Source organism: Neovison vison, chromosome 11, assembly GCF_020171115.1.
Source record: "Neovison vison isolate M4711 chromosome 11, ASM_NN_V1, whole genome shotgun sequence".
Classification (NCBI taxonomy): Eukaryota; Metazoa; Chordata; class Mammalia; order Carnivora; family Mustelidae; genus Neogale; species Neogale vison.
This window is the reverse complement of record NC_058101.1, coordinates 366,256-392,579: the sequence shown is the minus strand read 5'-3', so window position 1 is coordinate 392,579 and position 26,324 is coordinate 366,256. Positions and strand designations below refer to the sequence as shown.

Genomic DNA, 26,324 nt, shown 5'->3' with positions numbered 1-26,324 from the left:
CTAAAATTAGAAAAGTCTTGACAAAATTTAAACACTTTTTATTCTGGACATTTCCAAACATATATAAAGATAGGAAAGTGGAATCATCTTTATGTGTCAATCATCCTTCAAAAAAAAAAACTTTCAAAATTAAAAAAAAAAAAAGATTCTCCAGGTGCCCATCATTCAGCTTTAATATTTTGACAAATTTGGGCTCGTTTTTAAAAAGTTATATTATAGTTTTTCATAAAGCTGTATCCAAAGACACTGATGAATCATTGAACACTACATCTGAAGCTGATGATGTGCTATATGTTGGCTCATGGAATTTAAGTAAAAAAAATAAAGACACAAGAAATGTTGAGGATATTAATTTTTTATTAGCAGTCATTTTAGAGAACAGCACTGGAAATGTATTTCTTTTGAAATAAACTAGAAATCAAAAGTGTTTTGAAGCCATTGGAAACCATACGATTGGTTGAATTAGTTTCTAAGATGTGGGGTGAGATAGCACTCAACCGATGCAGTATGTGATTCTAGCATTTCTTTCACCACATTGTGAATGTGACCTGTAGAAACCAGAAGAAAAAAGGAGAGAATAAATGAATGAACAAATTAGGATTTATCAGTTTCATCTGTCTTCACATTACCTTGTTCTAAGTATCAAAACTTTCATTCCACCCATCCCCTACCACCATGTTTTGGCATGTTTTGAGATCTATACCAAATCATGGCCCCTGGTTCAGTATAATCCATTAGAAAGTCACAATCGCCAGGTAAGATTCACTCAAGTCTCCTAGGTTAGGCCCTCATTATGCTTCCTTGCTTGAAATTTGCACTGATTTATTCTCCCACAATATTTGTTAAGTTCCTGCTGGGTATCAAGCATTGTTGCTACGTGGTTGAGGGAAACAATGGAGCACTCCGTAGATCGCCAGAGTCAACTTCTGTTGTCAAATGTCAGTGGATCATCCACCATGTCAAGGTAAGGGTCTCCAAAAGGCAGAGAACACAAACAGTCTTTTTCATGGACTGTACCAGTACTGTCACATCTTCCTTCCCTCAGGGCTACTTAGGCATCAAATTCTGAGCCAAGTTGTTAATATAGGACTTTTAACAAATGTCACTGCTTGAAAAGAGAGACAACAGCCAATTCTCTGGCAGTAGAATAAGGAGGAAAACGAATAATAAGAAAACTCCCTATCATGACTCTGCCTGAAACTGATGCATGTTAGTCATTTCAGGAAGCCATTGAAACAGTCAGAAGACAAATGCTAGGATACAAAAATGCAACATGAGACGAACCAATATGTTCATGAAGAAGACATCATTTTGTGGGGTATGTGGCAAAGAAGTAACTAGGAAAGAGAGAGATTGGGCCATTGACAACTTACACTCTTGAATGCTCCCCCTTGATCAAACACACACAAAGACCTCTGGGCGGGAAAGGATTGTATAGATAATAGTCATTCCTGGGAAAACTAAGCTTTGATTGCGAATTCCATGGGGACTGGCAATAAGAGATCAAAAGATAGGACACGTAAACTATTTACCCACCTGTTTGAGAGAAATAGCTGCTCAGAAGATGAAAAATGTGACTAGGGGAGCTAGGAGACAGGGAAATGAGCAGCTACCCAACTCTGACAACACTGCCACCAAAACGTCAGTAACTTCTCCTCATAGTTGGGGCTTTGGGAATTTTGGGTAACTGGGTGAAATATCCACGCTGAATTTATAGAAACTAAAATAGCTTCCCATAGCTTTGGAGGAGGGATTCTTATACTAATATTCTGGTGTTGCCAAGAACACAGAAGTAGGCACATCACACAGTCATACTTAGTATAACAGCTCATCAGTTCGTGTGGTAGCGGCACACCTAGGAACTAGACTTGGGGAAATGAATGGTAACACGTACACCTCAGCTACCTGCAGTCATGGTCTAGTGAAGATACGCCTGGGTGACCCGGGACCTGTTCTCGGGTACGCCACACGGCAGACGACCCCACGAGCCTCGGGACTCTCTCCTCTCCTTCCAGGTTTTGCGCTCTCAACCTGTGCGTGCTGACTACCGCCTGCTGGTGTCGGCTGGCAATGAAAAATCCTTTGTTCTCCATTTTGTAAGCGATGTTTCGTGTATTTGTGAGAGAGGACCAAGGAAATAAAGGATGTTATTGAGCGCTTGTTTTGGTACAACTAAATCAAGGAATTTCCAACAACTTACCGAGCACCTTTTAGAAAGCGTTCATTGCTTTTCTTTTTTCAATATCTCGCTTGAGTTGACAAAGGGTGCACAGAGGAAAACATCCCAGCCATAGGAAGTCACCACAAATAGATCCCTGTTAAAAAACAAACAGCGGGTCCACACATAGGCTATAAATAGAGTCACACAAGTCCTTGCATTCACGTAGCTTTTCAAAACTCTTTAAGGGGTACATTTTATGTCACTGGTTTAGCATGAGGATTTTCATTATCTCCATTTTTCTGATGACCCACATGAAGGTAAATAACTTGTTCAGATCCCATAACAAATTGGTAGCGGCACTTGGTCTTTCTTTTCTGAAGCCTGTGCCCTTAACCGTATATGACATGATTTCAGCTGACCTGCAGGGTATGACTACAGCCCTCATCCTCTAACATCAATTCTGAGACGGTTTCCCTTTAAAGCCAGTTATAAAATGCACCAATTTTTCTGTAGTTTGTGAGCAGAGCCAGATGGGGCCCCACACAGTATCCCGCTAGCCATTTTCATTGACATCTCTCAGGTTCTGCAATGGAAGAAGTTTGGAGCAAAGGGGAGATACACAAATTATGGGGGAAGGAAGAAAGAAGAGAAATAATTTGTTTGGAAAGCCATGGGATGGGGGACTTTACAAAGATTTGAGTGCCCTCTCAATGGAAGTGTCCAATTGGGTCTTCAATGACCTCCGGGTGACGTGCCCTTGAAGGGATCCCTGTTCTGGCGCAGGAGGCCCGAGTGAACTGGGGAGTTCTAGTCTGATAGCCCAGTGTTATTACTGCGTGTCTTGACAGACTGAAAGAATTTTGAATCCATTATTTGATAGCACTTATGTTCTTAAGGTTAATTCCCAATATATAGTGTGAGCTTGTGCGGTGGGGTGGGGGGCAGCAGTGTGTACGTAGGAGCTTCTAAATGGTGAGACTATGAGTGATTTTATTTTTCATGAAAAGAAATTTTTCCTATTGCTACAGTGCTTTGATCACCAACTTACAGTGTAAGGATTTGGGGCAAAGAGCCCACCCATGTCTATAAAAGGAGGTAACACTTCCCACACCACAAGAGTTTGGAGGCAGTACATGAGCAACTACACATCAGAATAATATTCAGCTCACGGTAGTACAAACAGTGGTTGTCTCTTTTCTTCCTCCTTCTCTCCTGCATAGGTTGTGCCTGGCGAAGGGATGCTCTCCTGGCTGTGTCCACAAAAGAAGGGGCAGAGCAGAGAGGTGTACCATCCCAGCCCCACAAAGATTTGCATAGATATGAAAGGGAAACAAGGCAGAGAGCCTGAACGATATGAACCAGTCCTGGGAATTATTTTTAGGTCTGTTCAAAGGAGGAAATAGAGATACACTGTCTATAAATACTCCGCTTCATTGTATGTTGAGGAAACCCATAGCTAGAATCCTAGACCTAGAAATCACCTTGCACAACTTCCTTATGACAGATGAGAAAACTGATGCCACCATGTGATTTATCAGAGAACATGCCGAGCTGTTCCCAAAGCCTCATCTCCAGGATCCAGCTAAGGACCCCTTCCTACATACCGTGTCGGGGTCTTGGGCTGCGTTGAGAACGTTACCATCACATCACGTACGGAAGTGCACATGCGTGACACCTCGCACACGATTCAGGAAGTTAAGAGCCCATGTGTGTTGGGCTACGTTAGGGTTAGCATGAATGAGGGCAGCCCTGAGTGCTGCGACGTCAGGGACCTGAGCAAGCACGCAGGAGAAATGAGGCCAGGGCCCTGCACACACCTCTGCCCTGAGAAATAGCTGAGCAATTCTCAGAGAAAAGAACAAAAAGAGAAGTAGTTGTTTACTGAGCACGTATTACTTGCCAGGTCCTGTTTAAGCCCTTTCCGTACATTATCTCCCATGACTCTTGCTACCCCATTAAAGGGGAGGATCGGTGTGACCATTTATCAATGAGGGGGTTGAGGCTTAGGGAGACGAGCAACTTGCTCCCGGTCCAGTGGGAGCAGTGAGTGGGCAGAGGCTACATTTCTAGGAACAGAATCCATCATATCACCCGTTCGTTTAAACCGTTTTCAGTGACTTCCCTGCTCACTCGGAGTAAAGCTGAGGTTCTTACAATGGTTCTCAAGGCCCTAGAGTTTCTAAATCTTGCTCTAATGTCATCTTTTTCTATGACATCCTGCCCCAACCCTCTCACTCATCTATTCCAGCCTCTCTGGCCCTTTCCAGTTTCTGGAACTTTAGATAAACTCTACTTTAAAGCCTTGGGTGATACTCTTTTTTCTGATCAGCCCTTCCCCCGATGGGTAACTTCTTTCTCATCCTTTCACTTTTGTAAGAAAGCCTTCCCTCATTGCCCTATTTAACATTAGAACTCCCTTTCTAAAAATGTGGATGGACATTGAATTTTGTTGACTGTTTTTCCTGCACCAGCTGAAATGATGATGATGGTTTTTCTTTTTGAATCTGTAAGGACAGTATTCTGATACCAAGCCGTCTTTGCATTCCTGGGATAAACCTTGCTTGGATAAAAATAAATTTTGTAATGTTGAAAAAAATAAAATAAAATTAGAATGCTTCAACATTCTTTATTCCTCTTCTTTGTTTTATTTTTTTCTGTGCCACTTATTAGCATCCTATAAGGTTTTCCTGAGTCACAGTGTAGCAATCTTCTCCCAAAAGAGCATGAGCTCTGCCATGGAAGCCATCATAGTAATCCCTGATTCAGGCGAGAAGCTTCAGTGGACGTTAGTCCCAGTGGCTGAAGGACTATGAGGAACAGGGTGTTCACGTCTCTCTACCAGTTCCTTACTCGTTACGAAGGGGAAAATGGCAACCTTAGGTGGAGAACTTCACCAGAAGGTGGAGAACCTTATGGCGGACACTACCTTAACTAAGTAATCACAGGAAACAACCGTAAGGGGACACAGTGACGGCGTGTGCATCTTGATAGGAAGCACAGTGACTATTACATCAGTTCTGTGGAGGTTCTGTGAAAGCGTAAACCCTAAATATATCCACGAGGACACATTTGACACACCAAATTGAGGGACATCTACAAAATAAATGGTCTGCATTTGGAGGGGGAAAAGGCAAGGAAACACTGAGAAGCTATTCCCTATTGTAGTAGACTAAAGAGGAATGACAATCGAACAGAATTTGTGGTTTCGGATTGGTTTTCTTCTCATCCACAGAATGTTGTTGGGTTAATTGGTAAAGTTTAAATAAGACCCACAAATTAGCGAATAGTACCATATCCGTGTTAAATTCCTGATTTCGATCATTGCATTATGGTTACAGAAATGAAGACCCTTGTCACTAAGAAATGCGTGGTGCCATAGAGATGCTATAGGATGTCAAGTCTGTCGTTTCCTATCGATGTTCCCGAAAAGAGACTAGACAAATAGGTGGAGGTGAGGCAATGAAAGGAAGGGGCAGGATTTCAGTATTCGGGGCGTGTGGGTGGGGGTATTCAGGAATTCCTAGTATCATTTCTCCTTTTTTTCCCATTTATGATTTCTGCAGCTTCTCTTCAAGTTTGAAACTATGTTAAAATAGAGGTCTGAAAAAATAAAAAGAAACAGGATGTAAGCCACATGCACTGAGGTGCCTCTAGCATCTGGAAAGTACCGGGCGTGTTCCACGCGCAGGACACACCTCCGTTGAAGGCGTGAGCCCTGGCTTGTGAGACAGAAGTGCCGGCTTGCAAGGGCTCTACCGCAGGCGCGTTTTCTCCCCTGGCTTCCTAACACGCCATCCGGCCTGCGGTCTGCGGGGTCTGGGTCCGACGGGGTGGAGCGGGAGGGGTGAAGCTCTCCATCCCTCACGCACCTGCAGCCACCGTTTCAGGGGCGCATCTGCCGAACGTACGGCTTTATTGCAAACTTGTTCCCTGGTAGGAACAGCAGCGCGGTCCCCGTCCATCGTGTAAAAAATTTAGGATGGGAGTGGAGCAAAGGTTAGGGTCAAGGCCAGGAGGCGAGGAGGGCGGTCCGCCCGCAGGGCGCCCTCGGGGTGGCCCGCGGCCGGGGACTCACCGGGATGCCGTAGCGCGTCCTGTACAAGGTCCTCAGAGCCACGCTGGCCCCGCACAGGCAGCACTCGTCCATGTCGGAGGCGATTTGGCACGAGAGGCACAGGGGGAGGAACGTGCCGCAGAGGCCTGCGTGCGAGGGGAAGCGGCCAAGAGGGTTAGCGCGCGTGGTGCCGCCGGCCGCGAAACGCGTCTTCCCGAAAGTCGCGGGCTCCAGAGACGGCCCGAAAGGCCCGGAGGAGCCTTTGTCCTACGCCTTTTCTGCTGGCTTCTGGGGCCCTCCGTCCAGCAACGGCGGGTAACTCGTGAGTCACTGTGCCGGGTCCCGCGTAACTGCGGAAGCTCCTTGGCAGGGTCCTTCTTCCCTGCCTTGTGACATAGGGTCCCGCCTGGGGAGGAAATCTGGGGCGTCAGGATGTCTGAGAAGCCGCTAAAGCCAGGGCCGTGTGTTGAGGGTCAGGACACCGAGTGAGCAAATCGTTAGGGACAATGAGCCAAAAGAGATTCTAGAAGGTGGTTCGGGCAAAAGGGCCCCGTCCCTGTTAGGAGGATGGACGCGCCCAGAAAGGACGGGTTTTGCTCTCGGCCGTTTACAGGCTTGAGGCAGCTCCGCTTCAGAGACGCCCTGCAAGGCCCAGAAAGGGCTCGAGAAAGTGACAGCAAACAGGAAACTGTTCTCAGATGTGCTCTGAGTGAAAGTCTATTTTGAAAAGCGCCGGGGCGGAGTTGTGGTGTGCGGTGCCCTACATGCCATGAGACACTCAGCAGTTCTTTGGTGACTGTTTTTAAGCAAAAGGCCAAAGATCTGGGAACTTCCGTCGCCCACGGGAAAAGGAGGCTGTTCCTCGCGCCTGAGGTCAGGAGCAGCCCCACAGAGAACGTCCGCAACCCGATGGCTCCGGAAAAAGTCTCCTCACTCCAAAGTGTGCTTTGTGGCGGGAAAGAAGTAGAAGTCAGGAAAGCTAAAAGCCTGTGGTGCTTTCTGAAGTGGGGCCGTGACAAGAGTCGGCCTGGAGAGCCAGAGCGCACGGAGCAGCCTCGTCAGAGAGCGAGAGGGAAGCAGAAGACGGAGCAACGCGTCCAGAGGCCGGTGAGCCTAAGAGCTGAAAAATGGACGGCGAAGGATCTCTACAAGGGTCACCGACTCAAGGTCATGCAGGCAAAGTGAGTGGAATAGACTGGAAAAAACCCACAAAATAGCCAATAGCAGGCACGAGTAAATATGGCCAACTATAGAGTGAGACTCTCTTTTAATGGGATTGGCTCACGTTAAGAAGCAGCTGAACTCTGCCCGGTGTGATGAAGGCTCATCCTGCCAAATTTTCCAATTTTTGAGAGAAGTTGGAAATCTAGAATGGAAAGCCAGATCCTTCTGTATGCGTGAAATCTGATTTTGAGGTGTTTCCTGGTATTTTTAAATTACCACATGAAGCAAGTTCATCATGTACAGGACAAACAAAACACATCTGGTGGCTAAACCCGCCCATGGGCTTGCAACTTGTGACTCCGAGTTGGCCACAGAGTGGGGGCTCGGTGACAGGAGAAGCAGACAAGTTTTATTAGGCCGGGAGCCTGCATTCTGGGCGTCGAGGAGGAGAGTAGTTACTTACAGATCCCCAGGTCGTCACAGCAGTCAAATACGCCGGTTTGCCAGTCACTGTTCATCACACCCCCCGTGCCGTATCCGGGCTGCGAAACAACTGGATTCATTTTTACGGCGAGTTCCAGAGGGCACTGCCTGTGAAAACAAACCAGCGACGTGTGAGACACCGACCTGTTCTGGGAGGGTATCGTGAAGCTCAGCAGACCTCGCAAACCACCTCTCCTGATCACGGTGGCCGCCCTCGACTCACTCAGCCAGACGTTTCTAGACTACCGTCTGTGCTCGGTAATGAGAGACGTCACGGACATGGGGTGGGGTTCCTTCCACAGGGTTTCTGGGGGTTTTATTGCCCCTTCCTCTGATCCTTTTCATCAGCAGGATGATTTTTTTCCTTCTATTTCAAGACAACCTTCCTAAACAAAGTCTTTCTTGCACATGCGGTGTTCTATTTAACAGTGATTGTAATAACTTTTACAACGCTATTGCATAGGCATCACCTCCATTGTCCCTCAATCGAACCTTGTGAGACAGAGTTCTGTACTTGTGCAAGAAAGTTCTCATCACACCGATGCTTCTAGATAACGCCAGTCCTCATTGCACAATTGCTAGTCGTATCCTGATAGCTGGGGTTTTAACAGATGTCCCCGGTTACTTAAAAAAGTCAAAAAAACCCCAAAACCAATTAACTTCTTTTTGTGAAATCATCAGGCCAGTATCTGGGGGGGGGGGAGGGAAGGGCCGGGGGCTGGACTGCAAGCTTCCACAGAAAAATCCAGTAGTGGCAAAACCACTAAAAACAGTGTCCCTTGAACAAAGTGGTGCCTACATGCATCTCAGACTTCATCCAGCGATCAAGCGAAGTCTCCTGGGCTCTACGCAGTCGGGACTCCCAAGGGAGAGGATGTATCTGGTTTCACAACGGCTAATGGAAAACTTTCTTCTTCACTACTTCACATCTAACCCTGCGCCATGCTCTGCAGCCCTCGCCCTGGCCCGCCTCTCACACTCCCCTTAGCCAGGTGCAAGGACATCCAGCCCCATTCCCCATCCCCTCTCTTCCCTGTCGCCGGGAAGGCCCCAGTCAAAGGTGTTCCCAGAGCACATCTCAGTCTTGACTGTGCACTAAGCCTAGTGCATGGCTGGAAACACAGTTACTTGATTCCGACTCAGTAGCTGCGGTGGACCCTCGGTAAGTGAAATTCTTGGGATGCAGACGGTTCTGCGGACTCTGAGTACAGGTCATTTCAGTCTCGCTCAGCCCTTCCCGGCGGATCTTCTTAGCTCTTCTCCTGCCCTGCTCTTTCTCCGGATGGATTTTGTCTCCACTGAGATCGTGGCTGTGATCACTTGATCCCCACCAGATGAGTCCCCACAAAAGGGGTGGAGGTGTTCTGGAACAATAAGAGCAGGGCACTCCGACCACCCTCGAAGGCTGCCTCTAGCATTTATCTTCAAGCATCTGCTTTACGACACGGTGGGAAAACCAGCCGACCGAGAAGGCTCTGTGATTACTGTCACCTCGCTCTAGGAACTATGGTTGAAACTCTACACCTGGGTAAACATTTCGTTGGAGTCCAAAGGTCCTTCTCTCTGATGATTTAGGAGGACTGCGATAGGTTTCTTACTCTCATGTAATCATAGTGGGCACATGATGTGAATTCCATCTACTATCTGCGGAATAGCTACAGAAGTTGAATAAATTGCACAGGTAATATGTTGTTCAACACTGAATGTTAGAGATACACTTTTGGCCTCAAGGGTGAATGACCCAATACCTTCAAAATATGTACTGGGAAAAGCATAACACAAAAGGTACACATAGCTGTTGCGGCTGCGGGTGTATCACTCAAGAAAAAAATAGGCCAGTAAGGCTGTATTCTTAGTAGAAAATTACTTCTTGCAAGAATCAATGCTTGGGATGAAAAGAGTCACATAACCGAACCAATCAGTCTAGCCAACGTATTGAAATGGAAAACTATATGAAAGTTCAAGACCCAATCCTAACAACTGTTCCCGGGCAGAGACGTGATCTCAACGATTCTTCCAGCGCTTCCTTGCCCTTTGTGCAGCCTGGGAACGTCTACTTGCTGTGGTCAGTGGTTTACAGTACATATACAGTTGGCTGTGTTTGGTGTAAAAACAAAATGCCAGGGAGCAGGGGCTCACCGGGTGGCTCAGTGGGTTAAGCCTCTGCCTTCATCTCAGGTCATGATCCCAGGGTCCTGGGATCGAGCCCCGCATTAGGCTCTCTGCTCAGCAGGGAGCCTGCTTCCTCCTCTCTCTCTGCCTGCCTCTCTGCCTGCTTGTGATCTCTGTCTGTCAAATTAATAAATAAAATCTTAAAAAACAAAAACAGAAAAACCGGCTGGAAAATCAGTTCTGACAGGGATCCTAAAACAGGCATCTGTTGTGATTGTCCCATTCGCAAATCACATCTACCCTAGATTGTACTGTGTGTGTTAATTCAATTAACTAAATTCCTGATCTAACGCAGGGACTCCTGCCGCTCGTTCTGCAACCTCGGAATTCCCTTCCTTGAAGTAAGGTATTTAGAAGCACATTCTAAGGGGCGCCTGGGTGGTGCAGTGGTTTGGGCTTCTGCCTTCAGCTTGGGTCATGGTCTCAGGTCCTGGGATCAAGCCCCGCATCGGGCTCCCTGCTCAGCGGGGAGCCTGCTTCTTCCTCTCCCACTCCCCCTGCTTGTGTTCCCTCCCTTGCTGTGTCTCTTTCTGTCAATTAAATAAATAAAATCTTTAAAAGAAAAAAGAAAACTGCCAATCACCATATATGTAGCAGAGAGAGTCTACAGAGTGTCTGAGTGCCGGGAAAGCGGGTGGAAAACCTGAGTGTGATCTGTTGCCGACATGACAGTGGTTCACCCTATCAAGGAGCTTTCTACTTTCTAAACGTGTTCCCGTCTGCGCTCTGGTTAATGTCGATCCCGTTCATATTCCCAGCAGACTGCAGCATGCGGGGAAGGAGGCTGATAAGATGCTTCCTATTGCACACATGGAAACTGAGGCAAAGAGTGACACGCCAGGGCCAAGGAAAAGTCACGATCGCTAGTCCAACACCTTAATTTATAATAAGGACGTGAGGACGAAGACTGAGTGTTGGCCTGCATCCTCTTCCAGTCTCACCGGGGGGAAAATTATATATACATCATATATCACATTATATATACATATATCACATTATATATACATATATCACATTATATATACATATATCACATTATATATCACATATATCACATTATATATACATATATCACATTATATATCACATATATCACATTATATATACATATATCACATTATATATCACATATATCACATTATATATACATATATCACATTATATATACATATATCACATTATATATACATATATCACATTATATATACATATATCACATTATATATCACATATATCACATTATATATACATATATCACATTATATATACATATATCACATTATATATACATATATCACATTATATATACATATATCACATTATAAAATTATACATATATGTGATACATATATCACATATATCACATTATATATACATATATCACATTATAAAATTATACATATATGTGATACATATATCACATATATCACATTATATATACATATATCACATTATATATACATATATCACATTATATATACATATATCACATTATAAAATTATACATATATGTGATACATATATCACATTATATATACATATATCACATTATATATACATATATCACATTATAAAATTATACATATATGTGATACATATATCACATCATATATCACATTATATATACATATATCACATTATAAAATTATACATATATGTGATACATATATCACATATATCACATTATATATACATATATCACATTATAAAATTATACATATATGTGATACATATATCACATTATATATACATATATCACATTATATATACATATATCACATTATAAAATTATACATATATGTGATACGTATATCACATATATCACATTATATATACATATATCACATTATATATACATATATCACATTATAAAATTATACATATATGTGATACGTATATCACATATATCTCATTATATATACATATATCACATTATATATACATATATCACATTATAAAATTATACATATATGTGATACATATATCACATCATATATCACATTATATATACATATATCACATTATATATACATATATCACATTATAAAATTATACATATATGTGATACATATATCACATCATATATCACATTATATATACATATATCACATTATATATACATATATCACATTATAAAATTATACATATATGTGATACATATATCACATATATCACATTATATATACATATATCACATTATATATACATATATCACATTATAAAATTATACATATATGTGATACGTATATCACATATATCACATTATATATACATATATCACATTATAAAATTATACATATATGTGATACATATATCACATCATATATCACATTATATATACATATATCACATTATAAAATTATACATATATGTGATACATATATCACATATATCAAATTATATATACATATATCACATTATATATACATATATCACATTTTAAAATTATACATATATGTGATACGTATATCACATTATATATACATATATCACATTATATATACATATATCACATTATAAAATTATACATATATGTGATACGTATATCACATATATCACATTATATATACATATATCACATTATATATACATATATCACATTATAAAATTATACATATATGTGATACATATATCACATCATATATCACATTATATATACATATATCACATTATATATACATATATCACATTATAAAATTATACATATATGTGATACATATATCACATTATATATACATATATCACATTATAAAATTATACATATATGTGATACATATATCACATCATATATCACATTATATATACATATATCACATTATATATACATATATCACATTATAAAATTATACATATATGTGATACGTATATCACATATATCACATTATATATACATATATCACATTATATATACATATATCACATTTTAAAATTATACATATATGTGATACATATATCACATCATATATCACATTATATATACATATATCACATTATATATACATATATCACATAAAATTATACATATATGTGATACGTATATCACATATATCACATTATATATACATATATCACATTATATATACATATATCACATTATAAAATTATACATATATGTGATACATATATCACATCATATATCACATTATATATACATATATCACATTATAAAATTATACATATATGTGATACATATATCACATATATCAAATTATATATACATATATCACATTATATATACATATATCACATTATAAAATTATACATATATGTGATACGTATATCACATTATATATACATATATCACATTATAAAATTATACATATATGTGATACATATATCACATCATATATCACATTATATATACATATATCACATTATAAAATTATACATATATGTGATACATATATCACATCATATATCACATTATATATACATATATCACATTATAAAATTATACATATATGTGATACATATATCACATATATCAAATTATATATACATATATCACATTATATATACATATATCACATTATAAAATTATACATATATGTGATACGTATATCACATTATATATACATATATCACATTATATATACATATATCACATTATAAAATTATACATATATGTGATACATATATCACATATATCACATTATATATACATATATCACATTATAAAATTATACATATATGTGATACATATATCACATATATCACATTATATATACACATATCACATATATACATATATCACATTATAAAATTATACATATATGTGATACATATATCACATCATATATCACATTATATATACATATATCACATTATATATACATATATCACATTATAAAATTATACATATATGTGATACATATATCACATATATCACATTATATATACATATATCACATTATAAAATTATACATATATGTGATACGTATATCACATATATCACATTATATATACATATATCACATTATAAAATTATACATATATGTGATACATATATCACATATATCACATTATATATACATATATCACATCATAAAACCTGAAGATAAAAAAGTGGACCAGGCAGCATGATCCAGTGGTTTCCATTATTGACACTGGCCACAGACTCCCAGCTTTCCAGTCACTAGCTAATGAATGACCCTGTGACTCAGTGTCCTCATCTGTGAAATGGCGATATGCGCAATGGTAGCTTATAAAGCCGTCAGGGTCACTGAATAATATTTGAGTGATTTGAGTGATTAGAAGGATGTCTGGCATGGGGTAAATTCTTCATGAGCAGCAGTTACAAAAAAGACAGTACTTGGCCCTTGAGGGAAACTGGTAAAGTCCCCGGCCTTCCCTCACATGCTCCCATACACTGTGGAACACGGGCACGTCTTCCACAAGGCCGCAGAGGAAGGGGAAATAAACAGAAAGTAAGTCCCATGTCCAGGGAGACAGAGGGGCAGGGCTGGGATTTGAATTCAGTTCTTGGGACTCCAAGGCTCTTAAGCTTGTTTCCACAGAGTCTGTCCACCTGGATTATGAATCTCGGCCAGCTAGAGTGAGCAGACCTGCTTGGGAAGGAAAGTGAGACTTCTTAGGGTGTCCCTTCCCAAGCAAATTTTGAAACTGTAGAGAGGGAGACAGTTTGAGCCTGGCTTCGCTTTCTTAAGTCTGCCTGTCAGTCGGCATGTATGTGCTTGTGTGTGTTTATCTAGGTAAGTATTTTTAGTGTCTTGAACCCAGACGCTCAGAAACTTCCTCTAGAGTTCCACCACATGTGTTCAGGTGACTGGTTCACAACCAGGATTGCTTTGTACCCCGCCCCCAGGGGACATTTGGCAATGCTTTGAGCTATTTTTGGTTGTCCCCACTGGGGGTGAGGTGCCATGGTCATTCTCGTGGGTGGAGGCCAGAGATGCTGCTAGACAATCTGCAAAGCACAGGACAGCCCCCACAACAACTAACGTTCTGTCTCCAACAACACTGCTGCGATGAGAAACCTTGGTTCAAAAACATCAAGGGCACTAGGAAGCCTGAGCTTCTGAAAGGTTCTAACGGCGTCTGATTCAGTTTCCCAGGGTTGTAGAAACGGGGTCCACAGCAGCCAGACAGGCAGTCTTTGTGAGGAATGGGACCTAACACGTTGTTTCCTAGTCACACGTGTTTCAAAGGCTAGAACCCGGTGATCGCTGCATGTCCCGGTTTCCCCGTGGATTTGCTCACACCCTGTTCTGAAATCCATCTCCTGTGTGGCAGATCCTGCTTCTGTCTCCCCTCCTGCCCACCTCTCTCTTTTTCTTCTGCTTCTTGTTCCTATGTGGACAGCAGAACTCTCCAGTTCTACTTTTTTTTCCCTCTTTCAATAAACGTCTTTTTTTAAAAATTTAAAGTCAATAAATTTTTATTTAAGAAATTTTACACGTGATTCCTTCCATGCCAATCACTGTAGTTCCTCCAAAATCAGAATCAAAATCTTCAAAATAGCCCTTTTAAAAAGAACTTTTGTTCAATACAGTAGAATTCTTTCCTTCAGTGGGATGTCTTTGATCTCCATTTGAATATGGACATAGTTCAAAAATTCCCTACCTGTAATCTTTGGGATCCAACTTCTTTACTTTAGGGCAATGTTTAGGGTCAGAGTAGGGGGATCTGCCTGGTTCTCAGACACCCTCTAAACACGAATGCATTCAAATCCTGCTCACCCCTAAACTATCACATCCTAGACTTGTACAGATTGTTGGGATACCCCAATACCCAAGATCTAAAAATGTGACTATGAGGTCCTTCACATGGTTTTAGCAGGTCCTTCCCACAGATTTAACACAAAGTTCTGTGAATAAAAGAAACCACTCATATTCTCCAGAAGGTGTTTCCAACCATACGGGTCTACAGAAGGAACACCATCGGGATAGACCTCCACTCTTTTGGTACACCTCCCACCGAAGTCCAGTAAACATTTAGTGAAGTGCAGAACTCATCAGCATGATCGGTGAATTTAACGTGAACCGTTCCGTCCTTGTGACCACAGCCTGACTCAAGAAGGACATGAGCAGCACCACAGAATTTCTCCTCACTCTCTTAGGAAGTCCCTCTGCCTCTGCTGTGTTTGAGCCTTACGTCTGTTCAATTATGCGCACTCTGTATTCTTCTGTGTCTGGTTTCTTTTGTCCAAAGTTAGGACTGTGAGATGCAACCACGGAGCACACAGCAATACTTCATTTATTCTCATTAACATATAATAAATCATCACACAGATGAAGTAAACTTATTTATCCATGCTGCCATTGTATGGTTTCCAGTTTGGACCATTAGGAATGGTCACCTAGTGCTATGGACATTCTTGCACGTATCTTTAGGTGGACTAGGCACATGTTCCTGCTGTGTCTACCAGGAGTAGACCTGCTGGGTCCTAGGGTTGGCAGATAGTGCCAGACGTTATAGTTTAGTGGTGGTGCCAATGTACACTCCCATCAGTAGTGGATGAGAGTTCCATTTGCCCCATGTCCTTGTCAATACCTGGTGATGCCACCATTTTTCTTTTGACCCAGAGGGTGCTACAAGAATCTGGGAAATGGAAGTCTATGCTTAAGACTGAGAAAAACAGAAATTATGGTTAAATGATTAAATAGAATTTAGGGTAAAAAAAATAAAGGAGATTTAAATTTGAATATGTAAGTCCCAAGTAATAGTTGAGACATACTTATATTAAAACACTTTTCATTCTTTAGTTGTAATTCAAATTTAACTGGGCATTCTCTATTTACCTGGAAGGTTTTAGAAATAACTTTGGAATTAGAGAGTATCATGTTGGGTGGAGCACTTTCTGCCTCCCAGTTTACAGGAATGGGACTGGTGTGGGGGAGGCCAAAACTATGGAGCTTTCCTAGGCCGTGCAGGAAGCTGTCTCCCACTCCCCAGGGAGTGAACAGAGGCCAAAAGACACTGATGGAGGCCACGATTTATGATTTCTGTCTAAATTCTTAGAAGAGCATTTCCTCTGGGAATGCAGTTGTTTATTCATGGATCAAGGAAGGAAACTGAAATTTCTTGAACAGTTTCTACTGCCAGTTTCCATGTTAAACAATCTTAGGCATGTGGTGGGATTCTAGCCTCATAACAACCTTTTCTCCTAATTTGAAATCAAATAGCTAGAGCAGTGTAGCCAGGCTCCCAGGCAGGTGAGCTGAAGCCAAAGTCCATATTCTTCCATTCTACCAAGTCCTATCTTCCAAGTCCTATCCTTGGAGGAGTCCCACTGATGGGCCTGGGGCCTGCATGGGCTCCATTTCTCTCAACCAGGCTCAGCTGTGCCAATCAATCTACCAAACTCTTGAATGTCAGCCCTTGGGTCTCCCCAGACTCCTCATTCCCCTATTTCCTTCCCTCCTTTCTCCTCTGTCCACCTCCTTCTGGCTTTCAGTTTTCTACCAGATCATCCCATGGGTTATATGCTACCCATTTCTGGAAAAGTAGAGTAAATAAAGTCAACTGGGGAGACCTTGCTTCGAGTCACTTGGAGCTTCTCCATCACCCGAACATCCCCCAGCCCACGTTTCAGTGCTGGGTCTGAGTCTGCTTCTGGAACTATTTGTTCCACTGCCCTGCATCTCAAGCTGAATTCTGCATTCTCTGCATCACATAGGGACTCTCTCTATGTACCTGTTGTGTACAGACCAGAAAATTCCATTCCAAAATATGCTTCTTTGGCACAAGAATTATTTTTGAGTCCATTATTTTGAGAAGCAGCACACACAGGAGAAGCTCTGAAAACAGAGTCAAAGTTACCCTTTGATGGAAAATTTCCATTTATAAGTGTTCCATTCTTCTATCAGGAAGACAGGAATGACTCTACACCACGAGAGACGCTAATCAGTGTAAAACTCACGGACTTAAATCTGCAATTTGTACCCTTATTTTCTGCTCTCCTCCTCAGTCATGGTTCCCACCACACATTCTCTCCAGTGCCTTTAGCTGAAGCTGGTGTTTAAGCCTGAGTTCTCAGCCACCTTTGAAAGTTACTCTTCTTCCTGCATATCTCCCATGTGTATGAGATACATGTGTAATCAGCTTCTGTTTTTCTCTTCTTAATCTGTCTTTTCTCTCAGGGTGAGAGAACTTGAAAGTGAGAACTTGAAAGTGTAGAGGGTGAATTATTTTTTTTCTCTCCTCCAAGTCATTTCTGAAAATTTAGCCCAACCATGAAAATTCTCAGTTATAAGGAAATTTAAAAATGATTATGCATAGTTGAAAGCATGACAATTCTTCATTTAAACTAAATAATACCTGAAAACAAGAAGCCTCTGGTCACTGTCCAGGGTGATGAAGTGGTAGGAGGAGGCATTCTGCCCAACTTAGTGAAGCTCTCATGCTGGGGCTTAGCTGAGTACACATCCCTTTTCTTTACAGAAAAGTCTTTATAGAAAGTCTTTACAGACTTGGATTGGAAAGGAGGTTCCTCACTCACCGGTATCTGGCTTCTAAGCTTCCCTTCCTCCCCAGACACCCTCGGATCCTGCTCTTCCCCCCAAAATCTCCCTCTTTGAGCTTCTCCAGCACCCGGAAGTGCCACAGCATGCCTGCTGCTGGTCCCGGCTCCGATCTGCATCGGAGCCAGTTTTCCGGGTCACCTACAGAGCCCTGCATTGCCTGTATCCCAATAGGTTCCTGACTAATGTACCACCGATCACATCATTTTGTGAAATTTTAGCAAAACAATGAAAACTGTGTTATACGTAAATTTAAAATCAATTGTGTGTAACTGAAGTTATGGCATTTCCTAATTGAGGCTAAATAATTTCTATAACCAAAAAGCTGCCCCAAACCATTTCCCCTTTTGTTAAAAATGATGCTCGTGCTTGGTCATCCCTAAATCAGAGCTCTCTCCGGAGTATTTGCGTATCTGATGTTCTCAACTGGGAATTTTGCGGACACCAGCGAGTCCTTTATCCTACTTTCATCAAAGAAGTAAAGGTTTTTGCTCACGGGAACATTTAACGGGGCGAGGGTCAGGAACACAGGACACATCGGATCCTCGCAGGTCCGTCGTCTCCTCTCCTCACTCGTCTCTCGGGTGATATAATGAATTCAGCTTCTGCTCCGCTTCTGCCTTAAAATTTGTTAATCTGCTGCCCGGCACACACGGCTCTTGGGGAAGAACGCCTGTTCATTTCTGAATCATTTCAGGATGCCCTCAGAAGAGGACCCACCTTATTTTTTTCAGTCCTTTGATTACCATTTCCATCCCTTATCAAGTCAGGCCACAGTGCTCACCAGTCTGTAGGAATTCTCTCCATCCTGTTCCTGCCCTGAGCTCCTGCCCCTTGTTTTCCTACTTACCTGTTAACATCTCATCTCAAATGCCACCTCCTCTGTGAAGCCATGTTGGATTTGCTTGTCTTCTTGCTCAACTTCTTCAACGTTCTCATGATGTGGTGGAGAGCCTCCTGGATGTGGGGGTCAGCACACTGGACACTAACTACACTAGGTTCTTGGCTATCTTTGTGCCCTTTTTGTCTAAATGGCAATAACAGTATCTCCACTTCCTTTTCCCAAGGTCATCAGGAAAGCCCTTACTACACTAATTTCAGAGATGTGAAAACTGAGCCCTTAGGTTTCTATTTTGTTTTCTTTTTGCAAGTTTTTCTGAGGGTGAAAGTGGGTTCAGTTGTCTGGGTCCCCCTAATGCCGTGACTTGCACATAGCCTAGAAAATGCTAATTATTGGGGTTCAGGATACACTACCCTAAACTACGGAGGCTTGGCACATTGAATATTATTAAGCTGAAGGAGTTTGAGAAAATGGCAGAAAGTGGAAGGTCATTTTTACCTCTTTTTCTTGCCCTTCTTCCTTAAAACCAGGAGACAAACCTGTCCTGTGAAAGCTAGCTTCCCAGTACCAGGAACTACTATTGACAACTAGTGGATAGAAGCCAAGGACATACCCCCATTCTTCCCTCCAAATCCTCCATTTAATCCCCTATTCCTGCCAATAATAAATTATTTGCCCCAACAGTGTCAATGCTGAGAAACTCTGATTCATACTTTCATCTTATTGTTAAGATTTGAGCAGTTTACAAACCTCCATATAAAACAAGATACAAAATAAAAAATGAGGAAATTGGTCACAGGGAAAATAAAGTCTGGAGCCAATGTAGCACAAGCATTAGGATCCCTCTACAGTGCTGGACATGGGCTGTATATGCGGTTTGGGGCTTCCTGCCAGGCAAAGCAAAGAGGGAACACAAACACTTGGGAAACTGACCTAGTGTATAAAATAAAAACAGATTGAGACCTAGAGAAATTTCTCATCAAAGTCCTCAAAAGGGAGATGATATATAGTATATGACATGTGATGTTCAAAGCCTTTATCTCCACAATAAACAGAACAGTGACTTCCAAGAATTTATTTCCTACTATACTGTTAAAGTGCAATGGGGGTGTAGAATCACTCAGAGGGATCGATAAACAGCTAAAATGATCTCAGCCAACTGCTTATCTCTCTAATCATTGGGATGATTCAAGATTAAAATTTATATTTAAAATGTAGATTGTTGGGGTGCCGGGGTGGCTCGGTGGATTAAAGCCTCTGCCTTCAGCTCAGGTCATGGTCCCAGGGTCCTGGGATCGAGCCCCGCATCGGGCTCCCTGCTCAGTGGGGAGTCTGCTCCCCCTGCACCTGCCTCTCTGCCTGCTTGTGATCTCTCTCTCTCTGTCAAATAAATAAATAAAATCTTTTTTAAAAAAATAAAATAAAATGTAGATTGTTCAGAGAGATACATGGGTATATATTCTTAGACAACCCTCCATGGGTAGTATTTCCACTAGCCAGGGCATAATAAAAAATGGGTAGCAATGGGCTGAATTAGAAGTCTTTGGTGAGAACCCAAGGTCAGAATCCCACGAGGGCTGCTTATTACGTGTAGGAACAGGTATGTAGAAGGAAAAGCATGTAAGCCAAATGTATGGTTATAAAAATCAAATGATGCCGTCAGGCCACCCACCTGAATGGAAGGCACCCTAGCGCAGCATGGGGGTGAGCTAACGGCCAGTCTAACTCAACATGGAGATAAGCTAAACACATATTTGTGAGAAAACCTCTGTTTTCCCCAGAAACCAGTTCTGGCCCTTCTTTAGCAAGTGACAAGGGAAACCGAGAAAGGAAAAATGGCCAGTACAGGATACACGTGACATTTCAGTGATGATTTAAAAGATGCAGATAGTGTTTTGTTAAGAGGTACGCCTTCGGGACGCCTGGGTGGCGCAGTTGGTTAAACGACTGCTTCCGGCTCAGGGCGTGATCCTGGAGTCCCGGGATCGAGTCCCACATCAGGCTCCCAGCTCCATGGGGAGTCTGCTTCGCTCTCTGACCTTCTCCTCGCTCGTGCTCTCTCTCACTGTCTCTCTCTCTCTCAAATAAATAAAATAAAATCTTAAAAAAAAAAAAAAAAAAGAGGTACGCCTTCTGCATGTACTAATGAGTTGCATGTGACCGTTGGAGTGATCAAAGTCCCAAAGACGTGCACCATAGAACCTGGAAAATGCTTATATCAGCAGTGGGTATTAGCAAAACCTACGCACTGCGACAGTAAAAAAGGACAGTAAAATACCCTGGGAGTCCAGTTTTAAGTAAGGAACTTCCTGGTCAGTGTTATGGAGACCAAAGAATCACAGCACGGGATCGCAGACAGACAGCATGAGGGGTTGGCCTTTCAGATGCGGCACTTGCCCCACTCTGATTCTGACCCCCTTGTCTGCGCGAGTGGGATAGTGGCCTTGGGGCGGGTATGTTTAATGCTTCCCAGGTGAATCCAAGGTGTGGTGAGGCTTGAAAAATCACTGTATTAAAGTAAGTCTGGCCGAAATGATGATTTGAGAACCGAAGTAGCGGAGTTAACTCTTTTACACAAAAATAAAACACACATCCCCCCAGTTCAAATTTCTCCTGACACTTAAAGTTTTACTGCAAACACGTGTAGTTATAAAAGTTTAGCCAAAATAATATGTCCAGTGAAGATACTCTAAAAGCCACAAAATAACAAAAGAAAAAAAATCTCTCATAAATCCACCATACAAAGTTAACCTCATTGAAATTTGTTGTGTATGTCCTTATGTTTAGTCCATAAGAAAATAATTCGTGCACAGGACCACGTTTTAGTGAAGAGTCTCTGAAACATGACAATAAAGCCATTTCCCCTACCAGGTAGAGACGGCTGCTCCCTTGCTCTTGTGACACTCGGGGAAGAAGCATTTGTCTGTCTTGGAAGCGAGAGCCAGTCATTGGCTCCAACTCAGAACTGTCATCTGATTAGTTAGGACCCTACTAAGATGTTCCGGTTGGTGTAAAAGAGCAGAGAATGTCTTTCTTTCTAAGAAGGAGGTTTTTTTTTTAATTGAAGATTTTATTTACTTACTTGACAGAGAGAGAGAGACAGCGAGAGAGGGAACACAAGCAGGGGGAGAGGGAAAAGGAGGCTTCCTGCAGAGCAGAGAGCCCGATGTGGGGCTTGATCCAAGGACCCTGGGACCATGATCTGAGACAAAGGCAGATGCTTAACCCACTGAGCCACCCAGGCGCCCAAAGGTGGATTCTTAAAATGGAAAATGCTTAGTCAAAAAGATATATCATAAAGCTTTATAAGGATATTGTCAACTCACTTTGTAGTTAGTATCAATTTACTGAACTATTTAAGGCTGACCATTCACCATGCCCTATTTATTTTTGCATACTTTTTAAACTTTGTTAATTTTATGGTTCAGAATTATTTGGAGTCATTTTCATTTTTTTTTTTTAAGATTTTACTTTTCTATTTGATGGACAGAGATCACAAGTAGGCAGAGAGGCAGGCAGAGAGAGAGAGGAAATCAAGGTCCCTGCTGAGCAGAGAGCCGGATGCGGGGCTCCATCCCAGGACCCTGAGATCATGACCTGAGCCCAAGGCAGAGGCTTTAACCCACTGAGCTACCCAGGTGCCCCTAAGAAAGAGTTTAATTATTGCTGATGATAACAATGTTACACATTGGGAAAGGTAATAAGTGGCCAGAGCACCACGATTTCAAATAATTTGTTTTTGTTATATGAAAACAGAGGCTGTTAGACTTAATTCTGACAATAATAATAAACCTCAAAATGAAAGCAGAAATCGCGCCTCCTTACTATTAAAACGAATTCCAATAGCAATTCCCGAAACCAATTAAAAGATAAGAAACTTTCTAGAAGCAATTTAAAATATTGTTTAAACACACCAGTCTTAATGGTAATACAATGATTTCTTCTGTAATGATTAAGAACATTTTTTTCCTCTTAAAATTGTATCTCCAGTAGCACATTTTAAAGAAACAGTCTATGATACACCGAAGCTCTTTACAATCACAGCTGCCAAATTTAATTCAAAAGACAACTGCGTGCTGCAGACATATAGGTAGTTTTTTTTAATTCAAGGAGACCAGTGAAGAACACCTACTATTCAATTCTGCCCTGACTTGTGTTAATTACACTGTAAGGTTTTCCGGGTTCTATGGTTTATGTCTTTAATAGTTTGTTTTGCTTTTGAAAGAAAGACAAAAGGTCACACAACGGAAAGGGTTATTTTGTGTCGCAGAACACTCACCGACCGCACACTGGTTGTGGAGAAGGCGGCAGCCCGGGGCAGACAGGAGAAGGCTCAGGACCGCAACTGCTCCGTGGGCAGCCTCGGGCTCCAGTCCTCGTCGGCCAGGGTGGGGTCGGGGGTGGGGTAAGTCAGCGGGTGGGACTGGATCCAAAAGTCCCTCCTGCCTCAGGGGGTGCCAGTGTTCTTCTATTTAAGAAAATGGACACTGAGGTTTATCTCATTATATTTATTTTCTGCAACATGTGCCCGACGCCACTGCTCCCTTGGACAGCGAGATTTATTTATGATTAGGCAGTGGCACGTTTCATGAAGGTCGGAGGCTTGTGTATTTACTTAGGGTTTCTCTAATGTATTCACTCCCGAAGGCACTTAAGGGGCATGAAATGTGTTTAAGAATAAGCCCTGGGCAGCTGGGCTGAGGAAATGCTACAGAGATGTGCAAACTCCCTCCTGGCCAGGCAGCTGGGACTTCGGTCCCGAGCTAAGGAGCTGGGTGGCCTGGACAAGAGGGGATGCTGAAGGGCAGGGGGCAGAGTGGGATGCGGTCAGTGGCATTTCGGTGACACCTGTCTGGTGCCCGTGTGCAGCGTCTTCTGCGAGGACAAGACGACGTCCAGGAGCCCACGGTGGGAGCACTTTCATAGTGAGTAGAGGACGCGGAGGGCCAGAGGAGGGACTTAACCAGAAATCTATAGGAAAAGATCTCTGTCCAGAATTGGGCAGAGGCACGGAAGAGGGGATGACTCACTCACTGAACGGTTAGATAAGCCCATAGATACACAACACTGTATGTGAAACCTCAACTGCTTCCAGGTTGCTAACTAAGAATGTGTTAGCTTAGCAGAGGCTGAAATGTCCTTCGTTGCTATCAGTGTGACCCTGGCAAGTCGTATTTTCTCTCATGGTGTTTGAACAGAAACCTTGAGTGACTCATCCAGCCGTTTTCTGTTCCCTAGATTAGAGATGTGTACACAGAGAGCTGTTCCTGGAGGCACAAGATAAGTAGAAACGGATTCTTGGGCGCTCACTTCTCTCCCAGGGACATTTGCCTACACTATTCACATCCACATGTACCAGTAAGCAGAAAACTCACTATCGGTATAATAAATACTACCTTTTTTTTTTTTTTTTTACAGTTTATTTATTTATTTGACAGAGGGAAGAGGAGGAAGGGCAGGGGAGGGGGAGTCTGAAGCAGGCTCCATCCGAGGACCCTGAGATCGTGACCGGACTCAAAATCAAGAGTCGGACGCATCACCAGCTAGGCCCCCAGGCGCTGCTATAATAAATGTCGCCTTATTTCAGGACCCTGGTGCGTGAGCAGTAGCCACAGGAAACACGGGCCACTGCCCCGTCCCGGAGGAGTTCACAGCCTGGGAAGTGAGACAAGCTGTATGGCCGGTATAGAAAATACATTAACCTCTTACAAAGCAAGAGGTCAGCGAGTTCTCGGCCACTGACCCTGTGGCTCTTGGGCAAATCTCTCCATAAAAAATGTTGTGACTTACCAAGGACTTGGTATGTGCCAAACACAAAACTGTTTCATTTCAAGGAATATATCAATATTTGTCTTTACCACTTGATATTCACAACAACCCTAATTGTCTTTATCCTCCTAACAGAGACGAAGAACTCCAAGTGCCTTGCCCAAGAGCTCTGGAGTGGGTCGTTCGGGAGGGTGAAATTCGAGCCCAGGCCTATCCGACCCAAAGGCCCATGTTCCGCCACTACCCTCAACAACGAAATGGTGGTAAAACCAGAGCTGTGCCGACTGTTGAGCCCAAACGGGATAACATGGGAGAGAATGTGGATACTGGAAAGGTGTGCGGTAAATAGAGCGCCATGTCCCGTTCCCTTGTCATCTCCACTCTTCCTCACGACTGCACTTCCGTCCCCTACGTCCCCTCCCATCCGCAGCAGGACCGCCCACCTGCCTGGCTGGCCCTGAGCCCTCTGAAGAAGGTGGGGTTTGGTCATCAGCATGACTCGACAGTTGGGGCCAAGCCAGGCAGGAGCACGAAATTCAGGGTCTCGTGGGGTAACACAAAAATATTTCCCGACAATTTGCGGTGAATGTCTTAGCCGCCCATGGACAGGAGAATCCGCCTATCAAATGGAGAAAGATCCAGGTCTGGGGGATTTTTCCCATTTTGTCCATCTATACCAATCAAGCAGGTTAAAGGAGCCACACCAGGTCCTGTGGGATGAGGGTGGAAGCAGCCTCCCCCCTGGGAACCACGCCCTGGTCTCTCATTCCTTTTACCATTTATCCAACAAACACCTATCGAGAGTGTGTTGTACGTATCAGGCCGACGGAAAATGCTATCGGCACGAGAGCGGCAACCAGCTTCCTGCGGTCATGATGCCGATGCAGTTTCATCCTGATAAAGGAGAAAGACAAAAGAAAAACCCAGGTAAACATACAAAGGCACAAAATGTTGCACATTGTTCTAAGGGTCTCAGAATTGTCAAGGGGCTGAGCTTCCGACTAAGGGCGTGGTAAAAAGCAGGTCTTACCTTGGACAGGGGGGCGGTGAGAAAGGCCTCCCTGAAGCAGAGCCAAAGGCAGAGCAGGTGTCGATGGGTGCAGGAGGTGGGGGGCGGGGGGGGAGCATCCCAGTAGACAGCAGAAGTCCCAGCGTGAGCGCAGTGGATTTTAAGGAACTGAGAGGCAGGTGCCCGCA

The 26,324-nt window shown here is 42.6% G+C and overlaps 1 protein-coding gene and 1 non-coding gene across 2 annotated transcripts; both read right to left on the bottom strand.

Annotated features, from left to right (window-relative positions):
• Positions 1-339: 339 nt before the first annotated feature.
• On the bottom strand, positions 340-23,728 carry LOC122889208 (placenta-specific gene 8 protein-like). The gene is made up of 5 exons (XM_044224129.1): positions 23,638-23,728; positions 7,843-7,970; positions 6,237-6,361; positions 2,201-2,315; positions 340-548 (listed from the first exon to the last, which is right to left on the bottom strand). Exons 2-4 carry the CDS (start codon positions 7,940-7,942, stop codon positions 2,211-2,213), a joined length of 330 nt encoding a protein of 109 aa, XP_044080064.1. The 5' UTR covers positions 7,943-7,970; positions 23,638-23,728; the 3' UTR covers positions 340-548; positions 2,201-2,210.
• Positions 15,821-15,951, bottom strand: LOC122890816. Its single transcript, XR_006381237.1, has one exon. It is a non-coding gene; the product is annotated as a small nucleolar RNA SNORA18 (small nucleolar RNA).
• Positions 23,729-26,324: the final 2,596 nt, after the last annotated feature.